This window comes from Drosophila arizonae, unplaced genomic scaffold (genome assembly GCF_054131065.1).
Source record: "Drosophila arizonae isolate 15081-1271.41 unplaced genomic scaffold, UAZ_ARI_1.0 ARI_Backbone_186, whole genome shotgun sequence".
NCBI lineage: Eukaryota > Metazoa > Arthropoda > Insecta > Diptera > Drosophilidae > Drosophila > Drosophila arizonae.
Genome location: NW_028315215.1, coordinates 1 through 19965, shown reverse-complemented (window position 1 = coordinate 19965; position 19965 = coordinate 1). Strand labels below are relative to the sequence as shown.

Here is a 19965-nt window from a genome sequence, read left to right as displayed (position 1 = left end):
TTGCCCATATTGGCGCAGCATAGAGGATGACAGACCTAATGACGCTCATTAGGAGGAGACGTCGTTGCTGTTTAGGTCCCCGCGTGTTAAGCATGATTCTCGAGAGAGCTCTACAAGAATCAGCTGCCTTTTTATGCACATATTCTAAGTGCTCGCGGAAAGTTAATCTTGTGTCTATCATGACACCAAGATATTTTATCGCCCTCTTTGACGCAATGGTGACGCTGCCGATCTTTATATTGGCAGTTTCCACTCTTTTGCGACTGCTGACTAGTACAACTTCGGTCTTGTGTGCCGCAAGCTCGAGCCCAGCTCCTGTCAACCAGCTTCGTATGCGATTGATACTTTCGCTGCACATATCCTCTGTATCTTTGAGCTCCTTGCCTATGGCTACGACAGCTACATCATCAGCAAAGCCAATGGTGTGCGCGCCTGCTGGTAGTTCCAAGCGCAGTACGCCGTCGTACATGATGTTCCATAGGAGAGGCCCCAGCACTGAGCCTTGGGGTACTCCAGCTGACACTGTATGAGTTTGGGGACCCTCACTCGTGTTGTATACCAGTGTTCTTCCTCTGAAGTAGCTCTTTATTATCTCTCTTAGATATTTAGGGATATTATATTGTGACAGCGCATTCAGTATCATATCCCAACTAGCTGTGTTGAAGGCATTCCTTACATCCAGGGTCGCGATGATGCAGTATTCCTTCGTCCCGTGCCTCCATCTGGTGCCTTGAATAGCGGAAGTGGCCAGACCGACAACTTTGTTAAGCGCGTGCGTTGTTGACCGGGCCTTCCGGAATCCAAATTGGTTTGGTGACAGGCCTCCGGCGCTTGCAATCGCAGTCTCCAGCCTAGAGCAGATCAGTTTCTCAAACACCTTTCCCATGGTGTCTAAGAGACAGATCGGTCTGTACGAAGATGGCTCATCTAGAGGTTTGCCAGCCTTGGGTAGCAATACCAGATTCTGGGCTTTCCATTTTGCCGGGAACGTCTCTTGGATCAGGCATTCGTTAAATAATTCAGCGAACGTACTTGGGTGCAAGGCGAGGGCTAGCTTTAGCGCACGATTTGGGATCCCGTCCGGCCCTGAAGCTGTGTTGGTTCTAAGACCTCGGAGAACTACTGATATTTCTTCCTCTGTAACTAAAACAATTTCAGTGCTCGTTGAGCCTTGATCAGCAGACTCGGACTCAGGGGCGTGAATGGAGCTTAAACTTTCTGGAAAGAGTGTTTCCACAATCGATTTAAGCTCCAGACGATCCGTATGCTGCACCTGTCTACCTGCGTATAGTCTTTTAAATACTATCTTATATGCCCTGCCCCAAGGGTCATATTCGGCTGAGTCGCACAACTCTAAAAAGCATTCTCTTTTGCTTGCCCGAATGGCCCTCTTCAGCTGTCTTCAAAAAACGTTGACCTACCGCGAGCCCGTTGGTAGCTTCTTCTCGCCTGGATGCATTTGCGACGAATGTCACCTATTTATGCATTTCACTAATACGTAGGCTCTTGTTTTCGCGTGAACTGCTTGCGGCGTAACATGCTGCTATCTGTATTTGGCCATGCCATTTGGCATGCTCTGGCGTTACCAATTGTGCCCAGAGACTGAATGGCCTCTGAAAAGACCGCGGGGTCAAAAGTAGCTAGCCGATACGACTCCCTCCACAAGGTTGACGACCTGGCAGGTGGCTCACCTATTGTGAATAGAAGTGCCGTATGATCGCTGCCCGTATAGCTATCGCAATGGCTCCATGTTGCTCCCCGAAAGAGGGATGAAGTGACAAAAGTAATGTCGATAACAGATCCGTATCCCGCCCGACTAAAGGTGTACTCGTGGCCAGTGTTGAGCAGTGCAACATCTAGTGTCGTTAAGATCTCCAGTAGGATACGACCTCTGGCATTTGTTGTGAGGCTACCCCATTCTAACGCCCAGGAGTTAAAATCTCCAGCTATAATGGCCTTCCGACCTCTAGCATCCTCGGCAAGCTAGTCGAGCACCGTCGTGAATTCACTGAGCTGCATGCTGGGGGCCAGGTAGCAACTGTAAAGCCATAAGTTACCATATCGGCCACGTACGAACCCATTGAATGAATTAACATTCGAAAGTACGTTCGTTGAGTTGCCGCATACCCACAACGCAGCTTGTCATGAACGTCTGTTGACCATGTCCTAGGGCAGCTGGTTATACAGTGGTGGGGCTCACTGAGAAAAGCTACGTCTATACATTTTTCCCTAATGGTCTGGCTCTAGAAGATCTTGGGCAGCAACACAATGATTTAAGTTAAGCTGCAAGAACCTTAACAATTCATTTTACGAGCAGCTTCACGGTAGGATGGGCACTTGAAGCTGCCTGCTGAATGGTCCGTCTGCTTTTCACCTTTCCGGATGCAGAGGCTACATTTTGGTGGCTTGGTGCATGCTTTTGCACTGTGACCCATCTCTCCACACCTGAAACAGGCGCCCTTTAGGTCACAGTCGCTGCGACAGTTTGCTGCCATATGACCGTAATCGAGGCACTTGAAACAGCGTTTAGGCTGCTCCACGGCTCGGATACGGAATACTACCCATCCTATTCTAATTTTGGACAGCTCGAGCAGAGTTTTAGGTTTCCCAATTGGAAGAGCAACCGTAGCTCTTTGCTGTCCACCAAAAGCTGGCCGAAGCGATTTGATAGCCTCAATGGGGAGTGAGCTATCCTTCAACTCCACCCTAAATGCCTCCAAGATCTCCTCTTTGGTCGCTAACTGATCTAGGTCGCGAATCTCAATTTGAGCCGATTCGGTAAGTGTTTTAACTACCGCTCGGTCACCCAAGGCTTTGCCTACAGCTTCGTGCAGAGCCTCAGCGCTATGCTCCGGCTTCCTACTAAGTTGCAACAAAAGATCCCCATTAGCTGTCTTCCTAATACCTTGGACGTTGCCGCTCAGATGCTTTAAATTTGGGTCGCTCTTCACTACGCGAAGCATGTCCCCATAGCTGCAACCACCTACACCTGAAACCGCGATGGCGTCACTTCTGGAACGTTTTTGCAGCGGCTTGCGTCCCTTAACAACCGTCCAGCTGCTCGAACTCGTCTGTCGTCTGTCGACCTGCCTGGCTGGTTTTATTGGCTGCAGCCCGTAGAGCCATTGGCTCTATTGGATTTGCTGCGCTTTTATTGTGCCTCGGCTTTTTCGAGGGAGTTTTCCTCTGCTCAGTGGCAACTTCCCTCGACCGCTTGGGCGTATTACTACCTGTTGTAGCACCAACGCTCGCTGTTTTAGCCTTCTCAGCTACTTTCTTGACCAGCGTGGTCTGCACCTCGCAGTCTTTGTCCGGTCGGTTGCAGAACGCAACCGGCCGTCTTGTGGAGACTGACCAGCCTAGCCAGCTCCTCTCTCATTAGTGCATTTATATATGCCGCTGCCCTCCAAATAGGGCAGACAAACCCTCTAGCGTAAATCCTATTTGAGCTAACGCTTCTTTTAAAGACTTGGGTGCCTGGCACTCAGCCACTGGAGACTGATTCCAATTCGACGGCTGCGGCAACGCCCTCTGTTGTTGCTGCGGCGATCGCTGCAACGAGGAACGGCGCGCGAAAGTTTGCAGCTCCTCCTCCATCATGGCCTCCATATTGCTCCGACTACCACGGCGTGAAGCCTGTAGTGGGCACTGCCTACTAATATAATTTGAGTTTAGAGACCGCAGTAACTTAAACTCAACTTAACTACAGCGAGATCCCGAAAGTATGCACTACTTTTAATACCTGCTACCTCACACCAGCAGCTAGGTTGCTGTCTTTGCTGAGACTTAGCGACTCACCAAAGTTAGTGAGCTGTTGATTGTCCGCTGCAATTTCCAGCACTACTAACAGCTGTTAGAGTGAATGCACCTGATTTTTTATTATTTGCACAAATGTGACGCCTAATGTGACAAATCTTTTCGCGCTTAAAAAAAAGAAAGGGAAAGAGGAAAGCCCCCCTCTCTCTTGCACCACCGGATTGTACCACTGGGGTACTCCGCGAGACCGCCGCGAAGTAAGTCTTTGATAGATTTTTTGCCGTCGCTGGGTGCGTCGCGCCCACAGCAACCACGTTGTCTACAGTTCTTTCCACTTTCACAGTTAAAAACACAGATCAAGCTATTGTCCACGATGGATCACGATGACGTCGACCGTACTCCACGAAAACGCAACTCGAACGACTATGTGTGTGTGTGTGTGTGTGTGTATGCCGGTGTGTGTGTGTGTGCGTGTGTGTGTGTGTGCGTGTGTGTGTGTGTGTGTGTGTGCGTGTTTCTTGTGTAAGTTGAAAGACGCGAAAAATTATTGAAATAGCTATTACTCCAAGGGTTCAGGGGATCTCGTAGTCGAGCAGTCTCGACTAGAGCTTTCTTACTTGTTTTAATATTAATATACTATTACTTGTTTAATATTACATAAAATTTCTTACCTGAGTATATTTTGTCGTACAAAATCTAAAGATCGTTTAGATCCAGCAACCAAGGCCAAAATAATTTTGGAGTTATAGTAAGAAAACAGATCCATACAGTCATTACGTAAATGATGAAGTTCATACCGTATATTCTCATAATTCCGAAATTGTAGGGTCTTTAGTACATCGTCAGGTGCTAAATAAATTGTTCTGTATATTTTGTGAAACTGGATAAAATCCCATTTATCAATTGGCAAAAAACCCTCAGTCCGCCAATTAGTATCGTTTAGCTTTTCTGCTGGTAGCTGAAATACACGTCGTCCTTTTGAATCTGATTGCTCAAAGTCTAGCAAATCAATAAACATATTTATAATGTCGATAACAGCGCGTTCCATACATATTGATTTCTTCTCAAGTACGCGTTCTTAAAGTTCACATAACACTTTAGTTATAGAAATTCCTAGTTTTTAGAATACTCACCAATTTTTGCTCGCAACTTATTACTCTCTTCAACAAATTGATAAGATGGTACGGGTTCATCGGGAACGTAAATATATAAGAATTCAGATATATTATATATTTCTTGCATAACTCTAAGCTCCTCAATGTCTAAGATCAATCCAAAAAATATTTCCACTTCTTGAATTTTCTGTGATAAAAACAAAACAATAATAATCAATAAATATGTTAGATAGACAATAATTTAAGTACATTTTTCTTACCATACAAACTTTTTCAACAAAATCTTCTAAATTTTTCGATATCCATGTCACCGAAGAGAGAGAAGGTTTTAGCATTACAGATATTTCCTGCAACCGAAACCTCATTATATTAATAAACACTGGAGTCAACGATGATCGTAAACGATCGAGTCGCTGCAGAGTTAGTTTTAAAGTATTAAATGGATGAAAAATACGATCTTTGCAATATGCTACAGTTGAAGCCATATTTGGAACTTCTAAATGCAGTTTCCACATCCATTCGGTTTCAGATATAAGTTGCAAAATAGACCGATCTAAATTTATGGTATATAGAGCTTCGTCTTTATTAATAGTTAAAATGGGAGCATTAAGAGCACATCGCACTTCCTCAACGTAATCAAACCAAGCTTTATGATAAGCCATTTCATAATGACAAACAATCCCATTCATGTAGTTATAGTAGCGAACTGTGCGCTGTGCTTTTTTGTGGGCAAGAACACAATGTCGTAACTTTAACGCTTGCATTGGTATATCAATTTTTTTGAAGATCGAACGAATCCAAACAATACGACCAGCAACAGGAGGTAAGTTACGTGGTATGAAAGGATTACCTCGTTCCTCATTATATACATCCTTGAGCAAAAGCATTTCCTTTTCTAACATTTCGGCAACCTTAAAATATCTTCGATCCAAACACAAGCACTCTAAATGCAATGCTTCAAAACGTTTTAGTATTAACATCATTGATTCCGCCGTTGGACATTCAGTTGTAAGCAATTTTACAAATTGCTGCATTCCAACCTCTGCTACTTCAACCTCTTTAACAAATTTTTCAAAATCTGTATCAAATGTTTCAATGCGATAATTTAAGGGATCATACAGTTTACTACTTATAGTTATACGAGCAGCTTTTATCATCGTATTAAATTTTTCCATTCCACTTATTAATATGCGATCCAAAATTGAATATATTATTTCGGTATTTGCTATACACTTTATTTTTTCCAGGCGATGAAGAAATTTTTCTAAACATGTAAATATGTAAACTGAAGATACAGTCCATGGTCTTTCATTACTATTTTTCATTTCCTCTACGGTGTTTATATATATGTTTTTGAAGTGATCCATAACATCTCTACATTTTTCAATTTTTTCGATAATCTCTACTGAAGATATCTCCCAAAGGCTACGATGTTCATTATCAGTTATAAAATTTTTGCTGGTAATAGTAAGCTGATTAGATATTTTGACCATGAGTCCAGTCAAATTGACTGAAGTATTAAAATAATGTGCTGTTTTGCAAACATTGCGGATTGCAACCATTAGTCCCGGTAAACTACTTATAATTTCATCTGGTGATGACCTGTGTTATAATTACTTAAGTTTTGAAGGATTTAAATAATATTTTTACAATATTTTACCTGTATAGTGGGTCCCAAAATTTTTGTAATGATGAAATAAAACGAACATTATCTTTTGCTTCGTTTAACGCTAATGTTACCTGGTTATCGATTTTATCCCACCGCTAAAGAATAAAATGCAGAACAATAAAGAATGTAATAAACAAAACCATTATACCCTGATTTTTCATTTACAATGGGTACAGGTACAGGGTATAAAATACAGTCGCGAATGCTGACTGTTAAACTCGTTCACGATGAAACATTGCTAAATTTAATAATGTTGGAAAAGAGGTTACTAGCGGTCAAGATTTAAAGTTATACAATTTTCATTATGTATAGAATTCATCGATTCATTTATCGATCTATTGCCGGATATGATTCTGTCAAACATAAGCTGAACTGTACCCACAAATAAAATTGTACCTGTTATTTACAGCGTTTAAAGAAAAATAAAATAAACAAAAATAAAACAAATAAAAATAAAATAAATAAATAATTGAGGCACATAGTTCCAATGAATTGCTTAAAATAAAAAGCAACTAGTAAGAAAGCGCCTGTGGGGCCGGCGACAGGGTATAAAAAATATCCACTAGCATCTAATTAGAATTAAAAGAATGGACCGTCAGACAAACAAGTAAATGTACAAAAAACCAAAAGCCTCTCCTCAACTCGTTTCCGAGTATAATAATCAATATTAGTAAATATACATACATTAAGAAGCTTTGAAGAACGCGATAATGTTAGGCAATCTTTGTGGTTATTGAAAGCACGAGAAGTTACAAATTCTGTAATAGAGGTTAGCTTAGCTAACATTTGGCGCCAGTTGACTAACATGTGTAATGGCCCGACGTCAGGAGGATCACGCTGTATTTGCTTTCCTTCAACTAGTATTCCTTGAATCTGCCGTAACCATTTCTCAAAATACCGTTCTACTAGCCTCACACGGCTCACAATTTTTGAGCTAGCTTCAATTTGCCATCGTGCTAATAAAAATCCTTTAAAGAGATCATGCGAAACGTCAAAGTTGACACGAGAAGATACTATTGCAGCCGACGACTTCAGAAATGTATTGTACATATTTAAAATATGGAAGAACTTTTGTAATTGCTCCTTTTCAGCAAGTCCAAAATCTGTAACAGCTTCAATAGATGGCTTAAGCACTTGCTCGACAAATGTCTTGACGACATTTAAGCATGAATCAGGGCCTTCTGCATTAATCATAAACATAGCCACTTCATCGCTTACGGAGCGATTTTCAATTGCCTTTTCATTTTGTTGCCGATATACCACCATCCACTTACCGATCAATCTTACAGTACTAGCAGTTAAGCATATAGTTCGATGTACTTCCGTATGTCGTAGTTTATCTTGATAACGTCCTGAGTCAACGGGATAACCAATCATAGGAGCGTTGCTCAACATTACAGCCATTGGCCCCTTTGCTTCAAATAGTCCATTCAAATTATCGACATAAATATTTTCGTCAACTATGCCAGTTACTACTTCTTCAGTATCTATACCAATCATATCTGCACAAATCTCTAATACGTATCGTTGATTGGCACCAAGACTAGATATTCGTTGTTGCCGTAATTCACGCAGCATTTGAAATCTCTTACGTTGCTGCTCTTCACTTTCCTGGTCACTTATGCTAGGTCGGCGAGCTGCCCTCTTAAGAATTGTCCGCGATACTCCGAAAAGCTTACGAAGACGTTTAACGTTGCGTTCTGGATCCATACTTTTAAAAATTGAGTAAGTGGTTTAAAAATATTTCGTTAGTATATGTGAATATTTTAAATATGATTTAGAACGGAAAGAAAATATTGTATTGACAATGATTTCAGTGTCCCAACAGTCATTTTTTGAGGGTATGAAACTAATGTTATCCAATTCATTTAAAAATCAAATAAAACTTCATCAATAAATTTGACAATCACTTTATCCTTGTCGGTCTGTCTGTCTGTCCGTGAAAACGCCCAAAGCCGGAGGCTTTAATTTTTGTAAAATGTTCGTATATAAGGTTCTTCAATAAGGGCGCTGTATGACATCTTTCAAATGCCCGCCACGGATTTTTACGGTGAAGCGTTAATGATCAATCATTTTGATAAAAAAAGTTTTATCATTTGAACGTGCTGTTCAATCGTGTAACTTGTAAGAGTACAAGTAAGAGACAAGTAAGAAATTTAATTAAAAAACTAGCTTTCGATTAGGTTTTAATCGACAATCAAATATCAGGAGTAATTATTGATATTTAGAGAAAAACTCGATATGCGCGTGATATAAGTTAACGAGTGCCCCTCGCACGTAGCAACTTAAGACTTTATATATCATTGGGTAAACAGTTGCGCGCATGGTGCTGACGCGGCGAATGCCTCAGTTCAGTGCCCTGATCGCAGCGGCCAGCGACGGTAACCTGATCCCTTGCGCATGTCGTAAGAGCAGCGTTATCGCTTATGCTGAAGTCGGCTCGCCGACTATGACGTTGTAGCTTATGCTGTGTCAGCTATAATGGGTAGCTTAAGCTTGACAATTGTATGTTTAGAATAGCCTCATTCCGACTCGCTTTGGAGCGGAAAATCAGTTCTGTTTGAGAATCCAAACCTAACGCCAGCTTTCAATAAATATCAATCCGAATAAACTATTTGTATTTCAATTGTGTCGGAGACATTGTATCAGCTGAGCCAAGGAACATAGAGCCCTTATCGAGTTAGAAGTACCGATGACGCCTCATATCAGCCACCTAGCAGCATAAAGCATCGTGGGACTGACTATCATCTCAACAACTCATCGTTGGACAGACTCATCAAACTAATTGGCGCCCAACAGCGGATGAAACCCGCGACCCCAAACCCAACAGTAGTTAGGATAAGCCCTGCAAATAACATGTAAGTGGTTTATTCAACTAAACGATTTTAAGTGATAATAAAAATATAAATAAAAGTGAAAGGAATTGAGCTAAGCAAGTTGTTGAAATCATCTCGAAAAATCCCAGCTTATCACATTCTACTCATACCGATTAACATCGGCCATAGGAAACTCTGTGAATAAAGTGTCAATTACATAGGTTAAGGGTACAAGCTGATGAGCTTCCCAGGACCCTATAGGGAAATTAAGAGAGAATATTTCAGCGACGAAGACTGGGACTCAAATTCAGAGGCCAGTTTAGAAAACACAGCAGATATGAACCCAGAACAGATTCAAACGCTCATAAGTCAGGCGTTGGCACAGCAGGAGGTTAGGTTGAGGGAAGAATTTGACGCTAGGCTAAATTCTGTAAACCAAAGGGTGAATAGCTTACGCCTTGAAGCACCTCAGGTTGAAGCATACCAAAGAATCTCGATCGACCCCGATGTGGGATGTAGTATATCCCTGGACTGTGTAAAATCTATTCCCGAGTTCAATGGTACGCAGGACGAATATGTCCACTGGAGACAGTCCGCCATAGATGCGTACGAGCTTTTCAGACCCTACATAGGCAGCAACGCTCACTACCAAGCAGTTAATATAATAAGAAACAGAATTAAGGGTACTGCAAGAGTTTTGCTTTCTTCATACAACACAGTTCTAAGTTTTGATGCTATAATAGCAAGATTAGACTGTACGTATGCTGATAGAACATCGCTTAGAATCCTACGTCAACAGCTAGAGATGGTCCGACAGGGCGACTCTACCTTAATGCAGTATTATGACGAGGTCGAGCGCAAGCTAACTCTGGTCACGAACAAGGTAGTAATGACCCATGATCAGGAGAGAGCAGTAATGCTAAATGAGGAGGTTAGGAACGATGCGCTGCACTCATTCATCTCAGGCCTGAAGAAGACCTTGAGATCAGTCGTGTTCCCCGCGCAGCCGAAAGACCTGCCCTCTGCTCTGGCTTTGGCCAGAGAGGCAGAGGCTAGCATCGAGCGAAGCAATTTCGCAGCCACATATGCAAAAGCGTTGGAAGATAAAACCCACGCAACTGAGGGTAATAGAAATCAAAGACGCTCATATGAGAAGCAGATAAAAAATAACGATGCCGAACGTGGCCAAGAAAGAAACCCCCACTATACCAAAAAACAGGGCAAGCAACAGCAGCAGAAAAGCTATGCGAATAGTAGCAACAAAGTGGACCAGGGTCAACAACAACAAGAACCTATGGACGTCGATGCGTCAACAGCAAAATTTAGACAACAAACGCAATACAGTAAGGATCATGCCGAAAATTCGCAAGTAGAAAGTGCACGAGGCCAAAAAAGACCAAATCCATCTGAACGCGTGTCAGGCCAAAGGCGTCAGCGGGTGCACACTACTGTGCAACATAACCACGACAATGACGACCATAGCTATAATAAAACAGCCTCCAGAGAGGTTGCTGAGGTCGACGACGACTCCGATTCAGCGACAGGGGACGACTCGATTAATTTTTTAGGGAACGCTCCAGGCTACCGTTCGTCGAACGGCAGCTGGCAGGGAAAAATGTAAGAATTTTAATCGACACGGGGGCGGCCAAAAACTATATTAGACCCTTAACAGGGCTAAAAAATATAAGGCCAGTTAAAACCCCATTCAATGTTAGTTCCATTTATGGTTCTAACAAGGTTCACCAGAAATGTTTAATTAACATTTTCGGCGTAACAACATCATTCTTTCTATTAGACTCCCTGGCTCCATTCGACGGCATCATAGGCTTCGACTTGCTAACGCAGATAGGAGCAACTTTGAATGCCGAAGATGGCACAATCAACTATGGGACTGAGTCCGAAAAACTGCAGCACCACATATGCGACAATGTAAACTTTACAAATGTCGATGATATTGCCGTACCAGAAGCCATAAGGGCCGAGTTTAACAACATGATCCTAAACAAAGTAAAGGCATTTTCAGCTTCTAACGAAGCATTGCCGTTTAATACTTCTGTAGTGGCCACAATACGCACAATAGACAATGAGCCAGTCTATTCTAAACTTTACCCACACCCTATGGGTGTCGCTGATTTCTTAAAAAACGAAATCAAAGAATTAATGCGAAATGGCATTATCAGACCATCAAAGTCACCCTACAACAACCCGACATGGGTTGTCGATAAAAAAGGTCGTGACGAAAATGGTAACAAAAATAAACGCCTAGTTATCGACTTTAGGAAACTAAACGAACGTACTATTGCCGACAAATACCCAATGCCAAGCATTCCCATGATTTTGGCCAATCTAGGAAGGGCTAGATACTTTACAACTCTGGACCTTAAATCCGGCTATCACCAGATTTTTCTCGCGGAACAAGACCGTGAAAAAACATCTTTCTCTGTAAATGGAGGAAAGTATGAATTTTGTCGATTGCCGTTCGGGTTGAAGAATGCTGGAAGCATCTTCCAAAGAGCGATTGATGACGTACTGCGTGAACAAATTGGCAAAACATGCTATGTGTACGTAGACGACGTCATAATCTTTTCAGAAAACGAAAGAGACCATGTCAAACACATCGACTGGGTCTTAACAAGGCTATGTGAAGCTAACATGAAAGTTTCTAGGGAAAAAAACCCATTTCTTTAAAAAGGAAGTAGAGTACCTAGGGTTTATAGTAACTGAAGGCGGGGCGAAAACCGACCCGGAAAAGGTTAAGGCTATTCAGGAATATCCGGAACCAAAGAACTTATTTGAGCTTAGATCATTTCTGGGCATGGCCAGTTACTATAGGTGTTTTGTTAAAGACTTTGCTGCAATCGCGAAGCCATTAACAAGCATGCTGAAAGGCGAAAATGGTTCCATTAGCAAGCACATGTCAAAGAAAACGATTATCAGCTTCGACATCAACCAGAGGGATGCCTTCGAGAGACTAAGAAATATCCTAGCTTCAGAAGACGTTATTCTTAGATATCCAGACTTCAAGAAGCCATTCGATCTAACGACGGATGCTTCTGCATATGGTATTGGTGCGGTACTATCACAAGATGGTAGGCCCATTACCATGATATCAAGAACTCTGAAAGACAGGGAGACCCATTACGCCACCAATGAAAGAGAGGTATTAGCTATCGTATGGGCGTTAGGCAAGCTACAGCAATACCTGTATGGTACGAGAGACATTAATATCTACACAGATCATCAACCTCTCACCTTTGCTGTGTCAGATAGAAACCCTAACGCAAAAATTAAAAGATGGAAAGCGTATATAGATGAACATAACGCAAAAATCCATTACAAACCTGGAAAAGAGAACCACGTCGCAGACGCATTATCTCGACAAAATATTAACGCCTTGCAAGGGGAGATAGCGTCAGACGCAGCCACCATCCATAGTGAGCTGTCGCTGACATATACAATTGAGTCAACAGACAAGCCAATAAACTGTTTCAGAAACCAGATAAACTGCAAAACTTGCACTAGGGCAAAGTATGACAGACATCCAAAAAACATGTTCTGGGAGAAACACCAATCCCATCATACCCTGGCGAGATATTACACATTGACATTTTTTCAACTGACAAAAAGCTGTTTTTAACATGTATTGACAAATTTTCAAAGTTTGCAATGGTACAACCAATAATGTCACGAACGATAACAGATGTAAAAAATCCTATCGTCCAAGCCATCAATTTCTTCCCAAAAACGAAAGTAATATACTGCGATAATGAGGCGTCTTTTAATTCAGAGACAATAACCCCATTATTAAAGGACAGATATGGAATAGACATTGTGAATGCACCACCACTTCACAGTACCTCCAACGGCCAGGAAGAGCGCTTTCACAGTACTCTGTTGGAAATAGCGAGGTGCCTAAAAATCAAGAGGAAAATAGACGACACAGTCGAGCTAATCATACATGCCACATTGGAGTATAATCGATCGCTACATTCTGTAACAGGCAAAAAACCGATTGAGGTGATACATGCGTCTACCAATGAGTTTAAAAAAGCAATTAAAAGCAAAGTGGAAAAAACGCAACAGGTGCAGCTAGATAGAAACAATCCAAACAGGCAGAATAAAGTGTTTGAGGTGGGAGAAAAGGTATTCGTTAAGACCAACAGGAGGTTAGGTAACAAGCTCACCACCTTATGTGAGGAAAAAACTGTTCAGGCAGACCTAGGAACGTCTGTTCTTATCAAGGGGAGGGTGGTCCACAAGGACAATTTAAAATAAGAATTTAATAGATTAGTGATAAAACTAAGGAATTCATAGATTTAAATTTCTTTACTCTCACAGGATCATTACGCCAGTCTTAATCTTGCTGGCGACGGTAAATGCTCGGATCACCGATTATTCGCATTCCAAGTACATTCCTGTTGTAGACGGGGACGTACTGGTATGGGAACAGCGTGACTATGTTAGGCACACTAGCAACCTGACAGAGTTCTCCGTAATGTTAAAAGAAACAGAAAAGTTGTCCGAGTTGTATCCTCAGTCTCATATGAGGAAGTTATTAGATGTTGATACAGACCATCTTAGAAACCTTTTGTCCGTATTGAAAGTACACCACAGGATTGCCAGAAGCTTAGATTTTTTAGGGACAGTGCTAAAAGTTGTGGCTGGCACACCCGACGCATCAGATTTGGAAAGAATTAAGATAACAGAGTCAAAGTTAATCGAATCAAACAATAGACAGGTAGAGATAAATACAGAAACCCAAAAACAAATAAACCAGTTAACCGATACAGTAAATCAACTAATCAAGACAAAAAAGAAAGAGCAAATCGACACTTCGCATTTATATGAGATACTTTTGGCTAGGAATAGAATGTTGATAACTGAAGTTCAAAATTTAATGCTTACAATCACACTTGCTAAATCAAATACAATTAATCCTACAATATTTGATCACGACGACTTAAAATCCGTATTAGTTGAGCATCCCACAGATGTCCCTATAGTAAGTCTATTGGAAGCATCCAATATTAAAGTCCTTCAGTCCGAGAACATAATCCATGTACTAATAGATTACCCTAGAATTAAATTTGTATGTAAAAAGGTCATCATTCTTCCGGTCTCACATGAGCACACCGTTCTTCAACTCCAAGACGATACCGTAGCGTAATACGAAAACGACGTCCTGGCGGTCTCCACCTGCACTACAACAACACACACATCGTTTTGCAAGATAGCATCTCGAGATACCTGCGCACAGGCTCTGCATGCGGGTGGCAAAGCGCAATGCTATACGCAACCCAGCCACCTGGCACCCATCACCTATGTGGACGACGGCATCATGGTAATAAACGAAAGCCCAGCACGAGTTAGCACCGATGACGGTCCAGAGATACAGGTCAATGGCACTTATCTCATCACTTATGAACACATGGCCATCATAAACGGTACCAAGTTTGCAAATCGTCGCGAAGCTCTGGACAAGTTACCGGGCATAGCGGCTTCCCCATTAATCAACATCATCAGCCATGAGCCGGTACTCAGCATGCCATTGCTCCATAGAATGAACAACAACAATCTTCACGTCATTCAGGAGTTAGAAGAAAAAGTAAGATCTGCAGGGTCGCCAAAGGTGTGGTTCAGCATTGGAGTAGTGATCAGCCTCGTATGCTGCGGTTCCATTCTACTCTACCTAGGACTGAGAAGAAGGCAGACTTCAAGGAAAATGCAAAGGATTGTCAACAGCTTCAAGATGAACGAGGACGCCCAAAGTTTTAAGGGGGGAGTAGTTAACGAGTGCCCCTCGCACGTAGCAACTTAAGACTTTATATATCATTGGGTAAACAGTTGCGCGCATGGTGCTGACGCGGCGAATGCCTCAGTTCAGTGCCCTGATCGCAGCGGCCAGCGACGGTAACCTGATCCCTTGCGCATGTCGTAAGAGCAGCGTTATCGCTTATGCTGAAGTCGGCTCGCCGACTATGACGTTGTAGCTTATGCTGTGTCAGCTATAATGGGTAGCTTAAGCTTGACAATTGTATGTTTAGAATAGCCTCATTCCGACTCGCTTTGGAGCGGAAAATCAGTTCTGTTTGAGAATCCAAACCTAACGCCAGCTTTCAATAAATATCAATCCGAATAAACTATTTGTATTTCAATTGTGTCGGAGACATTGTATCAGCTGAGCCAAGGAACATAGAGCCCTTATCGAGTTAGAAGTACCGATGACGCCTCATATCAGCCACCTAGCAGCATAAAGCATCGTGGGACTAACTATCATCTCAACAACTCATCGTTGGACAGACTCATCAAATTAATTTATACACGGACCTAGGACTCAAAATTTCAAGTCTCTAGCTCATATCTTCTGAGATCGACGTGTTCATACATACGGACGGACGGACAGTGCTAAATCGACTCAGCTCGTCGCCCTGATAAAGAATATATATTTACTTTGTGGGGTCCGCTACGCCTCCTTCTGCCTGTTACATACATTTCAACAAAACCATTATACCCTGATTTCCTATTTTCAATGGGTTCAGGGTATAAAAAACCTGTTCAATATTATTTTTTTTTTTTAATTTTTGATTAATGTGTGTTATTAAATAGTTTTTCACTAAAAAATATAATATTGATAATAATACTATTATTTATCATATTTATTTTTTTCTGGCAAGTGTATATAAGGATATGTATATACATATAGGCAATGTAGTCGATATAACGTAAATTCGTACATACATATGTCGGAGATGACAGTATTATTCGAATAGAATATCTGATCGATATATCGGTTCATGCATAGTATTGGGTAATATTGATAGAGTGAGATGTTAATTAACACTAATATCGAGTGTGGTCCTGACGAGGTTGCCAGTTGGTTACGATAGATGTAATCGAACGTACTAGTGAAAATCGGACAGTTGATTAGCAAGAGGAAGAAGGGCAACAGTGCAGGAACACGCTGCACTCCACAAAATTATCTAATCTGCAGAAATATCCGACACATATTTAAGTATATACAAGGAAATATATGTATTCAACTCTATTGATAGAACATTGAAAGTATTGAACACCAATATAAGAACATTCCCAATTCAGTAGGAAACTACTTAAGACGCTACAAAGTTTTGGGCTGAGAGGCATGTTTCTCAGGATTCGATAGGAATAAAAAAATTTAGGAACTTGGTCCCTTTTGCATTGCTTTCATTGCCAATGTGCAAGTGGGTAAAATTTTTCGTCAGATTAATACTGTGATGCTCTACTCAATTTCAAGCGTCAGGTAAAACATATATATTCTAAAACTTCACAGATACGGCTTGCGGTGGTTGAAAAAATGATGCCATGATTATAAGTTGTTAAAAATATATTTAAATATCAATCAAATTAAAGCAAACAAGTAAGAAAGCTCTAGTCAAGACTGCTCGCATACGAGATCCCCTGAACCCTTGTAGCAAGAGCTATTTCAATAATTTTTGGCGTCTTTCAGCTTACACAAGAAACACGCTTACACACCCAAACTCACACACACGCACTCAGGCATACATACACACACACGCATACACACACACACACACGCAAGCATAAACACGCATGGGCTGCAGTGTGCGCTTACTATGAGAATTTAATTGTTTAATAACCTTTTTTGTGGACATTCAGATTATGATTATAACATGAATATGCATGTATTTGCCAAAGCACAAAAGTGAGGGTGAAGCGGTGGATATAGGGGTAGAGGGCAAATTTTAACAAAAACCGAAATTGCATAAATTGCACATAAGCATACATCCGACAGGGCGACTCTACCTTAATGCAGTATTATGACGAGGTCGAGCGCAAGCTAACTCTGGTCACGAACAAGGTAGTAATGACCCATGATCAGGAGAGAGCAGTAATGCTAAATGAGGAGGTTAGGAACGATGCGCTGCACTCATTCATCTCAGGCCTGAAGAAGACCTTGAGATCAGTCGTGTTCCCCGCGCAGCCGAAAGACCTGCCCTCTGCTCTGGCTTTGGCCAGAGAGGCAGAGGCTAGCATCGAGCGAAGCAATTTCGCAGCCACATATGCAAAAGCGTTGGAAGATAAAACCCACGCAACTGAGGGTAATAGAAATCAAAGACGCTCATATGAGAAGCAGATAAAAAATAACGATGCCGAACGTGGCCAAGAAAGAAACCCCCACTATACCAAAAAACAGGGCAAGCAACAGCAGCAGAAAAGCTATGCGAATAGTAGCAACAAAGTGGACCAGGGTCAACAACAACAAGAACCTATGGACGTCGATGCGTCAACAGCAAAATTTAGACAACAAACGCAATACAGTAAGGATCATGCCGAAAATTCGCAAGTAGAAAGTGCACGAGGCCAAAAAAGACCAAATCCATCTGAACGCGTGTCAGGCCAAAGGCGTCAGCGGGTGCACACTACTGTGCAACATAACCACGACAATGACGACCATAGCTATAATAAAACAGCCTCCAGAGAGGTTGCTGAGGTCGACGACGACTCCGATTCGGCGACAGGGGACGACTCGATTAATTTTTAGGGAACGCTCCAGGCTACCGTTCGTCGAACGGCAGCTGGCAGGGAAAAATGTAAGAATTTTAATCGACACGGGGGCGGCCAAAAAACTATATTAGACCCTTAACAGGGCTAAAAAATATAAGGCCAGTTAAAACCCCATTCAATGTTAGTTCCATTTATGGTTCTAACAAGGTTCACCAGAAATGTTTAATTAACATTTTCGGCGTAACAACATCATTCTTTCTATTAGACTCCCTGGCTCCATTCGACGGCATCATAGGCTTCGACTTGCTAACGCAGATAGGAGCAACTTTGAATGCCGAAGATGGCACAATCAACTATGGGACTGAGTCCGAAAAACTGCAGCACCACATATGCGACAATGTAAACTTTACAAATGTCGATGATATTGCCGTACCAGAAGCCATAAGGGCCGAGTTTAACAACATGATCCTAAACAAAGTAAAGGCATTTTCAGCTTCTAACGAAGCATTGCCGTTTAATACTTCTGTAGTGGCCACAATACGCACAATAGACAATGAGCCAGTCTATTCTAAACTTTACCCACACCCTATGGGTGTCGCTGATTTCGTAAAAAACGAAATCAAAGAATTAATGCGAAATGGCATTATCAGACCATCAAAGTCACCCTACAACAACCCGACATGGGTTGTCGATAAAAAAGGTCGTGACGAAAATGGTAACAAAAATAAACGCCTAGTTATCGACTTTAGGAAACTAAACGAACGTACTATTGCCGACAAATACCCAATGCCAAGCATTCCCATGATTTTGGCCAATCTAGGAAGGGCTAGATACTTTACAACTCTGGACCTTAAATCCGGCTATCACCAGATTTTTCTCGCGGAACAAGACCGTGAAAAAACATCTTTCTCTGTAAATGGAGGAAAGTATGAATTTTGTCGATTGCCGTTCGGGTTGAAGAATGCTGGAAGCATCTTCCAAAGAGCGATTGATGACGTACTGCGTGAACAAATTGGCAAAACATGCTATGTGTACGTAGACGACGTCATAATCTTTTCAGAAAACGAAAGAGACCATGTCAAACACATCGACTGGGTCTTAACAAGGCTATGTGAAGCTAACATGAAAGTTTCTAGGGAAAAAACCCATTTCTTTAAAAAGGAAGTAGAGTACCTAGGGTTTATAGTAACTGAAGGCGGGGCGAAAACCGACCCGGAAAAGGTTAAGGCTATTCAGGAATATCCGGAACCAAAGAACTTATTTGAGCTTAGATCATTTCTGGGCATGGCCAGTTACTATAGGTGTTTTGTTAAAGACTTTGCTGCAATCGCGAAGCCATTAACAAGCATGCTGAAAGGCGAAAATGGTTCCATTAGCAAGCACATGTCAAAGAAAACGATTATCAGCTTCGACATCAACCAGAGGGATGCCTTCGAGAGACTAAGAAATATCCTAGCTTCAGAAGACGTTATTCTTAGATATCCAGACTTCAAGAAGCCATTCGATCTAACGACGGATGCTTCTGCATATGGTATTGGTGCGGTACTATCACAAGATGGTAGGCCCATTACCATGATATCAAGAACTCTGAAAGACAGGGAGACCCATTACGCCACCAATGAAAGAGAGGTATTAGCTATCGTATGGGCGTTAGGCAAGCTACAGCAATACCTGTATGGTACGAGAGACATTAATATCTACACAGATCATCAACCTCTCACCTTTGCTGTGTCAGATAGAAACCCTAACGCAAAAATTAAAAGATGGAAAAGCGTATATAGATGAACATAACGCAAAAATCCATTACAAACCTGGAAAAGAGAACCACGTCGCAGACGCATTATCTCGACAAAATATTAACGCCTTGCAAGGGGAGATAGCGTCAGACGCAGCCACCATCCATATGAGCTGTCGCTGACATATACAATTGAGTCAACAGACAAGCCAATAAACTGTTTCAGAAACCAGATAAACTGCAAAACTTGCACTAGGGCAAAGTATGACAGACATCCAAAAAAACATGTTCTGGGAGAAACACCAATCCCATCATACCCTGGTGAGATATTACACATTGACATTTTTTCAACTGACAAAAAGCTGTTTT

The 19965-nt window shown here is 41.8% G+C and overlaps 1 protein-coding gene across 1 annotated transcript in view; it reads right to left on the bottom strand.

Annotated features, from left to right (window-relative positions):
• LOC108620411 (dynein axonemal heavy chain 5-like) overlaps positions 1–8391 on the bottom strand; it is a 29090-nt gene extending 20699 nt beyond the window's left edge. Inside the window, exons 1-5 of the mRNA XM_089476197.1 lie at positions 7225–8391; positions 6532–6635; positions 5132–6473; positions 4890–5058; positions 4428–4833 (exon numbers count right to left, since the gene is read on the bottom strand). Coding sequence (XP_089332323.1) covers positions 4428–4833; positions 4890–5058; positions 5132–6473; positions 6532–6635; positions 7225–8250 — 3047 coding nt within the window. The 5' untranslated portion in view covers positions 8251–8391. The remainder of the gene's footprint in view (positions 1–4427; positions 4834–4889; positions 5059–5131; positions 6474–6531; positions 6636–7224) is intronic.
• Positions 8392–19965: the final 11574 nt, after the last annotated feature.